The following is a 10,723-nucleotide window of genomic DNA, read 5'->3' as shown; positions in this document are numbered from 1 at the left end:
CAAACCCCCAAACCCCCCCCCCCCCCACCTCCCAACCAAAAAAAAATATATAGAAAACCTAAACCCCAAAAAAAAACTAAAAAATCATAAAACCTGAGACCCCCAACGACTGTTGCCCCAGTACCTGACATTACCCACCACCCCACCAGCCGCTGGAAACACAGACTACCACGGGTCAGTGTTGCAAAAATCTCGCCTAAGTGCCGATTAATCCCCTCTTAGGCGCTAGGCGCCGGTCGACCGCCTAACGTATCACCTTAAATAGTAGTCTAGGCGGCTGGCCAGCTAGGCGACTGCCTAAGCTCGGCCTAGGCCGCCTAAGCACCGCTTAGGCGTTGACCGCTTAGACCTCCTAGGCACTGACTAGGCCGCCTAGTTGGGCGATTAACTATTGTTCTTTTTTTTTATGGGTTATTTCACTCAAAACAACATCGTTTTGAACGAAATAACCCTAAATTGTACAAACTATATATATATTTTTAGGTTAATATTTAATATTTTAGCATTAACTATTAAAGTATTATATACTTTATAATTACTTCTTTAAAAAATTAAAAGTCATTACCATTTTTGGTTCTAATGTTTTGTGACATTGCCAATTTTAGTCAAACTCATTAATTTTTGTCACATTTGAGCCAGTCTTATTTAACCATTGTCACTTTTGGCCCATCTTTAGAAAATATGTCCAAAGGCCGTCAAACGGAGGGATATATTTGTCTTTTTAGTGAGCCGTCGTCGTCGTCGCCTATACCATTTGCCTCCTTCACGATCGCATCTTGGCCGGCGGCTTTGTAGTCGTAAATGCAGTCGTGTTGGTCGGAATACCGGCAGCCGGTGCACCGATTCACCTCTCTCTTAGCAGGAGGGGACCGATTCTCTTCCTCTTCCTCTCGCCTCTTTAGATCCGGACTCATCCTCTCCGGCGACAACCTCCTGAAGCCAGATCTAGGTTGTTTCTCGCCGAATTTGTAATGGATCGTGGCAGAGGAAGAGCCGGCAGCAGCGGTGGTGGCACTGAAACATTTCTGGCACATGCTATTGGTCGCCGAATTCCCGGTAACGCCGTAGTTGTTGACGCAAGCGTTATCGTCTCAGGTACTACCTTGAACTCCGTCTCCTCTTTCCCCGTCTTCTGAGCCATCCTCAAAACCAAAAAAAAAAAAAACCTATCAAACAATCAGAAATCCAGAGAGAGAGAGATTAGGAAGAAAAGAGAGCTAGGAATTGAGGAGAAGAAAGGGAGTTTTAAGGTGGAAGAAGTTGGTAATGGCGATAGAAATTTGAGGAATAATGGCCTCATAGATACCCGTATCTATCTTTTCAGTAATGAATTCGAATGCGAACACAAGCCCAAAGATTTGGCTTTTTTCGCTACTCACCCTCCAATATAGCGTTCAACCACTCATCTCCAAACGCTTTGTCAGGTTATAATTTTGCTTATCACTATTCCCTGATCTTCTTAACTGTGCGTGGATATTAATACTTTCCACTTTATCAATTATTCCGTGTATATATTTGATTGCATGTACTTGTATCCAGAGAGTGCATTTTTTGCTATTTTGATTTATAATATAATCATTTGTGTTAAGGTCTCCAAGGATTCATTAACAGTAGGATTAAGTGTTATTGTTCAGGGAAGATAATAGTCTGGAAGAAGGAAGAAGAAACTCATCTTTTGTTGTTGAAGGAGGAGACCACACTGTAGAAAGACAAAAATACCCTTGTATTTGACGGCCAACTCATAGAAATTGTAATGGTGGACCAAAAGTGGCAATAGTTAAATAAGACTGGCTCAAATGTGGCAAAAATTAATGAAGTGGACTAAAATTGGCAATGTTACAGTAACAGTAGGACCAAAAATGGTAATGACTCAAAAATTAAAAATACTTAAACAAATTTTTAAAAATAAAAAATAAAATAAAAAATACACGAGCGTCCGTGGAGTGCCTAGCAATTTTTTTCACCAACCCCCTAACACCCAGGCAAAAAAAAAAAAAAAAATACAATACAAGAGGCAAGAAAAAAAAAACAACAAAAATCGGATGCATGAACGATATAGAAAAGAGGAAAAAAATACCTTGTTACACACCAATGGTCGTCGATTTCTTCAACCATTTGGACCGCCGAGTCGAAGAACCAGCTATGGAATCTTCTGATGACCGTGGCGAGAGAGAAACGACCGGGAATAGAGTGGGGAGCGTGGAGAGAGAAACTAAATAACAAATGAGCACAAACATTGAAGGAGTATAAAAATTTCAAAAAGGAATTATGCTAGAGAAAATCACGGTAACCCAAAAATAAAACTGATGCACACAGTAGTACAAATTCAAAAATACCCTCACATTTTATAACTAAGGTCATCCTCAAATCCCTCAATACTGTAGGTTTTTGAGCAATTTTACAAGTGTAATTAGGAAAGAGAAAATAGGAGGGGAAGGAAAAAATATATATATGAAACCAAAAAAAAAAAGACAGTGCTTAAGGGCGCACAAATTGCGCGCAACACGAAAAAGGTTGATCTGTTGTTCTCCACCGCAGGCCCACTATCTCTGAAAATATTAACATAGCACCCTTGCATCCTCTCTCTCTTCATTCTCACTTATCATATTTTTTCTCAAAAATTGTGCAAAAACCACAAATGGAAGCAATAAATCCCAAAAACTAATAAAAATAATCAGGGCCTTTGAATTAAAAAAATGAAAAATAAGGATGAGATCTCACAATCACATATAACTTCGGTGATTTCACCATATCCAATATATATATATATATATATATATATATATATATATATATATATATATATTAAGGATCAAATGAGAACACTTCCACACATGAGAATTGTGGATTAATTTTGGCCCTTGAGTTTGTGTTGATCTATGGTGCTGATTTTTTCAATTATTTAATATTATTTGTTTAAATGTATTTATGTAGGGGTTGTTTTATAATTATGGCTGTATTCATAATCCAAATATTATTAGATGGAACATATCCTTCTATTAGAAGGAAATAACCAAGCTATTCTGCTTACCTCTAGATCTTCAATACGCGAGGCTAGCAGCTTGACAATTTTTCAAAAAGGTATTCAATTAGCTTAATAGAGTCTTGGCAATTTCATTTTCCTCATCATCAACGTAACTTCATTGCTTCTTCTACTGTTGATATGCTTCAACAACTCTGCTGCGCTTTCCGCTGCTTCTCCCCCATGGTCTGATGGAGTTCCTGGGAAACTTTTCTTTACTTTGCGTCTTTGGAGTGAAGAAAATTGTTTAGTTGTGTTTTGATGTCATCTCCAGCTTTGAGTGCAAAGTCTTTGCTTTTAGTTTCCAAATCTTTCACTGGACTCCTTTTGCAAAAAGGCACGCAAATTAAAGATTTCCTTACTGCTTCATCATCAAGCAACTCCTTCTCAACTGTTTCCATGAGACTACTTAAAGCAACCCACAAGAGTTCTCTATCTTCTCACCAAACTCTGATCTTTCTCACTGTTGATAATCATTAAAAACTCTTCTGCTTCTTATGCTGCTTCTTGCACAGTTTGATTGAGCTGGGAAGCTTTTTCTTGATATTCTTTGTTAGTTGTCTTTAATTTGGCCTGAATTACATTTTTTATTTGTGTTTCAATGTCTTTTTCAAAGAAAGATTTCACTGCTCAACTAAGTGGATTTTGATCTATGAAAAAATGATGCGTAATAGAGAATAAATATGCTGAACTGAAGCTTCTAACCTCATAAATGGTGTTTCCCATTTCAAATTGCCAGTCTCTCGAATCTGGTTAGCAAAAGCAACAATGGAAGGACCACACGGATCCAACTTAGATCACAGGATCAAATTTCCTGTTAAACACCAATGGAACTCGGCAAAACAGTAACATCTCAAGACTAATCACTCTAGACGTGGGAAATCATCATCGCCAGCCCAATGCTCGAGTTTTTTTTAGCTATTTAAGAAGAATCTTAGTTTAAAAATTTCCCCTATAGCTACTTCCCATACCTTTCCATGGAATGCATTCCCAGCTTGATGAGCACCTCAAGCTGGGCCAACATGCTAATAACAGTTAAATCACAGCTATAAATATTAGTCCCATCAACCTCAACTTCAGTTTTAAAGGAAACATAGACTGTCTTGGAAGGGTTACAACACAGCCAACAAAAACTGAGATCATTAGATTCTCACCAGGCCTTTCCAAATAGTTGAGATTATCCAAAATAATTTGCCAAGTTCAAGATGTCTCAACTGTGGTGGCTCCCAAATTCTGGATGGCAAATGGAGAGTAGGTCCTTTGGCCTGTGACACATGAAGACAATGTGATTAAACACTTAAAGGAAAAAAAAAACACTTCAATTAGTTGTGTATAATGAATCATTCAGTCTACTTTCTCTTCATTATGTCTATATCTATAATTTTGCAGATATGATTGTTGAAAAATATGGGTAAGATTAAAGATTGAAAACAGAAAGATAAAGAAAAACACAAGAATTTACGTGGTTTAACAACGAAGCGGGCTGGTAAACCATCTTAAATGCCATACACAACAATGACATTAAGGTATCACATAAAACTCCTATCATCATAAAATAAATCACAGAGTTGTTAGCAATCAAATAGGTGTAAGTTTTGGGGGATAATTTCATACTGTGATTCTAGAGAAATATATATAGCTTCTCCATTTTATTTTTTATTATTTCATACTGTGAGTCGTTGGATAATTGAATGTTTTGCTCATTATCCTAGGCCATATTTCCCATCAGATATAGTATAGGAATCGTATTTGTTCTTTGAATTAAAAGAATATAATTAGTAGTTGATGAAAGTGGTTCAACAGTAGTTATAAAGTTACAATACAAAGCAGCATAATCAGTCTATTATAATTTCTCCTTCACAGTGTTTGGTGACCAACATCCATGCATATCTGTTGGCTGTTTCAGCTGTATTTTAGACTTTTTATCAGCTGGATGGTACAAATATATTCCTTAGATAATTAAAATAAAGTTGGGATGTAACTCTAGAAATGCAAAAATTACTCAACTGAAAATAAAGATGGAAGCGCAAGACACATGCAACCTCATACATACCTTTTCTAATGGTTAATTCTCTATGAGGCTACCCAAGTTGTCTTATAGAGACACTTCTGTACGTATATTATGTGATTCTTCATACTCGGGGCCAAGAATTTTGGTCTGTGAAAAATAATGCAGATTGCAGAAAAACAAATGAGATTAGAACAAAACAAAAAAAGTAACTGATTTTTGTAGAGACAGTGAGCATTGGTTAGAAATTAAAGGATATAAAACATTAAGAATGACTCACTGCTTAAGCTTCTAACCTCAACAAAACTGTTTCCAGTATCCCATTGAAACTGCTTGGCAGAAGCGACAAGGGAAGAACCACACCCCTCCAACTCAATTGACTTCAGGGTGTAAATTCTTGCAAGGCCTTTTGGGATCTGTTGATTCTGCATGAAATGGATGTAATACTTAGCCTTGCAAATCAATATTAATCAGTCAAGTTTAGTCGGAACATAACCAAGCAATTCCCCTAACCTGTAGATCATCAATACTTGAGACTAGCAGTTTCCTAGCTTGAAAATTTTTCAAAAGGTATTCAATTAGCATATACCAATCTGCAAAAGCATATTTGTACTTAGGATTAATTGCAAAACAGAAAAGAAACAGAAACAGAGATGTAAAGCAGTGTATTAATCATCACATATAGGCACCAGATGAAATATGAATGTTCTTGCTTGGCAGCTTGCCCCAGTAACCAACATGATTTCTCAAAAAGACAAAACATCAACATTAGATCAATCTCTTTCACAATGTTTGGTGATCCACTGTCTTTTTGACAGAAAGCTTGATCTTGAGCCTATGTCTCAGTACCATCTATTACCAACTTCTGGATAATCTGCAGTAGCAAGTTTATAGCATTCATGAGGAATCATTAACTTTTAACCAAAGAAAGTAACTACATGAGCTATTTATTGTCTTGACAATACTACAGTGACAAACCAGGTTAAGCAATACTGCATCTTTCGATTATGTTATTGAATTAGATCATAGTGTCATCTTGACTGCACATTTTCAGAGCTGAGGTCCAAGTAAACAACCAAATTCTACCTTCAATATATCTTTGTAAGTAAACAATACCCTTCCCACCCCCACCTGAACTATTAGATCTTCTTTAAGGTAACAACTTAGTCACAGAGTTATATTATTCTAAATTATAAAAATGAATTTATATTTTGCATATCCCACTATACAAGCCCGACTCTCGTGTAAGCCCAAACCAGGATTATATAATTACTCAGATAAAATAAAATAAAGTGGGATGTAACTCTAGAAAAAGCAGAAGTTACACAATTGAATAATCAGCACTTGTAACCTAACACATACCATTTTCTAACAGTTGTATACTATGAGGATGCCAAAGTTGTCTTACATAGACACTTTTGTATGTGTATTCTGTGATCCATCATATTTAGGGTCCATAATTTTGATCTGGGAAAAATAATGCAGAAAACAAAATGAGATCAGAAAAGTAAAATAGTAAAAATAAATAAAATTCAGCATTGAATAGAAAAGAAACAAAATTAAGAATGAAGCATGCTTTAGCTTCTAACCTCAACAATTTCATTTAAAGTTTTAAACTAAAAAGTCCCATGGATATTCTCTTCTGTTGTAACTGCTTGGCAGAAGCGACAAGGGAAGAGTGACATCCCTCCAACTTAATTGACTCCAACTGGTAACCTATAAAATTCTTTGGCATCTGTTCCAAACAAGTACAGGATCTTAAGACTAAGTGTCTGAGGTTCATAAAGTCAACCGAGGAGCTAACTACCCACTGCTTGAGCTCTTTAGCTTCAATGAGCAAGAATCTTAATTTACGAAATCCTTTTTGAGCTACTTCCCATAATATTCCATGAAAAGCATTTTCCAACTTGAGCACCATAAGATTTGGAAACTTGGCAATTACATTTAAATCCCCCTCAGAAATATTAGTCCCACTCAACTTCAACTTCTTCAGTCGTGAAGGAAACCAATCCAGTTCTGGAAGGGCTACATTGCAACCAATAGAGACTGAGATTCTTAGCTTCTCAAGCCTTTTAAAATAGTCAAAACTATCCAAAATAATAGGATAGCTGCAACATCCTCCAATGTGATTGGGCTCAATGTCATCCTTCAGGAAAATTTTCAGATTTTTTATGTTAGGGAACTTGTTGTACACCTCTCTTCTGCAATGAAGTGGTCTCACCACCCAAGATAATGTTTGTAAATTCTCTTTATCTGCACTTGGAGGATCTACCAAATATGAATTGCCAAGTTCAAGATGCCTTAAGTGTGGTGGTTTCCAAATACTAGGTGGCAAATGGACTGTTGGTGCTCCATTACCGGAAACAACAAGTGTCTCTAAGTTTGGATTATTTGACACTACATCATCCAGATCCTGGAACCATTGTGTTATGGATAGGTATCTCAGAAAAACTAAATCCCCTAATTGCACCGGCACCCTTTGAAGTGATATAGAAGTATCAAAAGCCAAAACTTTCAACAGCTTGAGAGGAGCAAACATTTCAGGATTTTTATGGAAGAAGAAAATGGAGCGAGGGATGTTTGTACCAAGGAGCACATAATAGTCAAAACTATGTGAGTAAAAGCTTAGCCAACGACAGGAATTTGCAAACTCCTTTAATGGCAATCTTGGATGGTGCTGAGTATTTAGTGTACACAAAATACCTTCTTTTTGTGCTTCTCCTACACAGAAGCTATGCAAGGCACTGTGCATTCTACAACTCTTGATTTTGCCTTCAGAACTTTGATCTTCAATTAAGAGAAGGCTTCTATCAATAAGCTCCTGCAAGTAGTTATAAGCTTCATCTTCTAACTCATTATGATTCCATGGCTTAGGCTTTACAAATCCCTCAGCAATCCACAACCTTATAAGCATTTTAACCAGAACTTTTTTACGTTTTGGGAAGACTCCAAAGTATAGAAAGCAAACTTTCAAATAATGTGGCAATATATCGTAACTGACAATGATTGCATTGCGATCTAGAATTCCCAACGACTCTAATTCCTTTTCAATCTTTTTCCACCCTTGTTGTATGTTGTTGCATTTAGATAAACGCTTGGCAACTTCAACAATTAACTGGGGTAATCCATCACATTTCTCCACAACACGGGTCCTAATTTTTTCTAATTTAGGGGCCAAGTGCTCTTCAATAGAAAGGATATTACAAAATAGTTCCCAGCTTTCTTTTGGATCTAGCAAAGTCATGTTATGGATATAGCTGTTCCAGTTGTCATATCGGTTGAAGTGTCTAGTCGTTACTAATATGCAACTTCCATCTATGTCATCAGGAACACACTGTCTGATGCAAGTCGTAGCTTTATTGCTCATAATGTTGTCCAAAACAATTAGGTACTTCCTACCACGTAAGCATTTGCGTACCTGCATTTCTAGTTCATGTGGAGTGCTTCCCTTTTTAATTACATTTGGCTCCTTTGGTGTAATTGACTGAAGAAGTTGGCTTAGCATTCCGCTCTTATTGTTGTCTTGAGGCATAGTAACCCAACCTCTTACATCAAAATATGATGCAACCGATGGATCTTCATATACATTTCTTGCTACAGTAGTCTTTCCAATACCCACCATTCCAACAATTGAGATTATCGTTTGTTTAAAATGGGAAGAAAAGAGCTGATCCTTTATCATTCTACAATCATGGTGACGACCAACCATTCTTCCCTCTGGCTTTAGAAAGCGATGCGAGGATCCATCAGACTCAACATTGGCAGACTTGGAAGCAGCATGTTTTAACCAAGTATTTGATGGCTGAGTTTCATTTGCCTCATCAACTTCATTGCTTCTACTGTTGATTATCTTCAACAACTTTGCTGCTCTTCCTGCTGCTTCTTCCACGGTTTGATTGAGCTGGGAAGCGTTTTGTTGATAATCAGTGTCGTCTTTGGCCTGAACTAAATTTTTTACTTGTGTTTCAATGTCATCTCCAGCTGTGAGTACGAAGGATCTGATTTCGGTTTCCAAATCATTGATTGTAGCAGCACCACTAGACTCCAAGTGGTCTTGCAAAGAAGAAAGGTTTTGGAAGAAAGATGTCATTGCTGCTCTATTGTCAAGAGGCACTATAGGGTTGGGATGCAAAAAGTCGTAATAAAATTTTGTCATGAAAGTATTTAAAGCATCACTAGCCATTTCTCTTGCATTTTCTCCTTCTTTGGTTAAAATGTTCAACAACTTTGTTGCTTTTGCTGTTGCTTCTTGCAAGGTTTGATGTAGTCCCCTGGAATCTTTTTCTTGAGAGAAGTTGTTTAGTTGTATTTTGATGTCATGATTAGCTTTGAGTGCGAAGATTCTGATCTCGGTTTCCAAATCCGTATCCTTGGTTGATTGCTGCAGCAGAAAGAGTTGCAGAGAAGAGAGGTTTTCCAATAAAGTGGATTTGATTCCCGCTTTATCATCATCATCAATTGTTTCCCTGAGAGAAGTTAAAGCAGCAAAAGTCGCCTCCCTCTCTCTCTCATGCTGTTCTTCTTTGAGGATACTGTGAAAAAACTCTGCTGCAATTTTGGCTGCTTCTAGCAAGGTTTGACGGAGTCTCTGGGAAACTTCTCCTTCATGCCGAGTGTGTTTGGCTACAAGATAGTCGCTTAGCTGTAATTCGATGTCATTTTGAGCTTTGAGTGCGAAGTTTCTGATTTTGATTGCAGCAGCACCTCCATTATTGGAGGTCCTCTGCAGAAAAGAAAGATTTCTGAAGAAGGATTTCATTGCTGTTTCATCACCAAGATACAGCGTTGGGAAGGGTAGCAAAAAGTAATACTTCAATTTTGGGATGAGATTAATTAAAGCAACACTAGCCATCTCTTGCTCACTTACACATGACTCCTTTTCCCTGGTTAGAATCTTCAACAGCTCTGTTGCATTTTTTGCTGCTTCTCCCAAAGTCCGATGCAGTAGTTCGTATGTTGCCCTAAACCACGTGTAATCATTAGGGTGTTGAGCCAGAAGGATGTTGCTGAGTTGAATTTCAATGTGATCTTCAGCTAGGAGTGCAAAGTCTCTGATTTCGATTTCCAAATCTCTGACTCTATCTGCACCATCGCCACTGGATTCCATCTGGAGAAGGGCTAGCAAAGAAGAAAGGCTTGCAATGAAAGAGTTGATTCCTGCCCGATCATGGAGAGACAGCTCCCCTACTCTTGGGGTGGGTTGCAGAAACTCAAGCTCAATGGTTTTAATGAGAGAAGTTAAAGCAATAAAAGCCATCTGATCTCTCAATTGCAATGTTCGGTGTGTTTCCAGGTAACAATATGTTCAAGTGTAGTTTTAAGTTTGCATTAAAAAAAAAAAAAGTTTGCATTATATTTTAACTATTATAAATATTTTCTTATTGGGTTCGAGTCTGAGTGGAGGCAAATGTTGAGTTTTTGTGCTTCAGTAGGTTGAGAAAGTAGCTATGGCCTATGAACAGAAGTAGCTATGAACAAAGGGTCACACTTGTGTGAGACCGTCTCACGGATCCTTGTTCGTGAGACGGGTCGGGTCGGATCAAAGCACCATGCAAATGTCATGCTTATATGTGCAAATGTCATACTTATATTCTCAAATATAACACTAATCAAAGAATACAATTTTTGTTACTTATAAGAGAAAAAGTAATACATTTTTCAGGTAACAATATGTAGAGTACAAGTGTAGTTTT

General features: G+C 37.3%; 1 protein-coding gene and 1 pseudogene across 2 annotated transcripts; both read right to left on the bottom strand.

Moving 5' to 3' along the window:
• Nucleotides 1-549: 549 nt before the first annotated feature.
• On the bottom strand, nucleotides 550-1,141 carry LOC116002203 (annotated as a pseudogene).
• Nucleotides 1,142-6,392: 5,251 nt separating this feature from the next.
• LOC116002202 (putative late blight resistance protein homolog R1A-10) lies at nucleotides 6,393-10,317 on the bottom strand. 2 transcript variants are annotated; one of them, XM_031242276.1, is made up of 3 exons: nucleotides 9,898-10,317; nucleotides 6,620-9,753; nucleotides 6,393-6,497 (listed from the first exon to the last, which is right to left on the bottom strand). In XM_031242276.1, exons 1-2 carry the CDS (start codon nucleotides 10,285-10,287, stop codon nucleotides 6,634-6,636), a joined length of 3,510 nt encoding a protein of 1,169 aa, XP_031098136.1. In that variant the 5' UTR covers nucleotides 10,288-10,317; the 3' UTR covers nucleotides 6,393-6,497; nucleotides 6,620-6,633. The 2 variants fall into 2 exon arrangements, with proteins under 2 accessions (XP_031098136.1, XP_031098135.1); XM_031242275.1 differs by having other exon boundaries at nucleotides 6,620-10,317.
• Nucleotides 10,318-10,723: the final 406 nt, after the last annotated feature.

Source organism: Ipomoea triloba, chromosome 13, assembly GCF_003576645.1.
Source record: "Ipomoea triloba cultivar NCNSP0323 chromosome 13, ASM357664v1".
NCBI classification, from domain to species: domain Eukaryota; kingdom Viridiplantae; phylum Streptophyta; class Magnoliopsida; order Solanales; family Convolvulaceae; genus Ipomoea; species Ipomoea triloba.
Note: the sequence above shows the minus strand (reverse complement) of the source record. Positions and strands in the feature narration are given on the sequence as shown.

What these genes read in the sequence shown, in the direction of transcription:
- LOC116002202 (XM_031242275.1), bottom strand. Translation starts at nt 10,287, where the DNA reads ATGGCTTTTATTGCTTTAACTTCTCTCATTAAAACCATTGAGCTTGAG.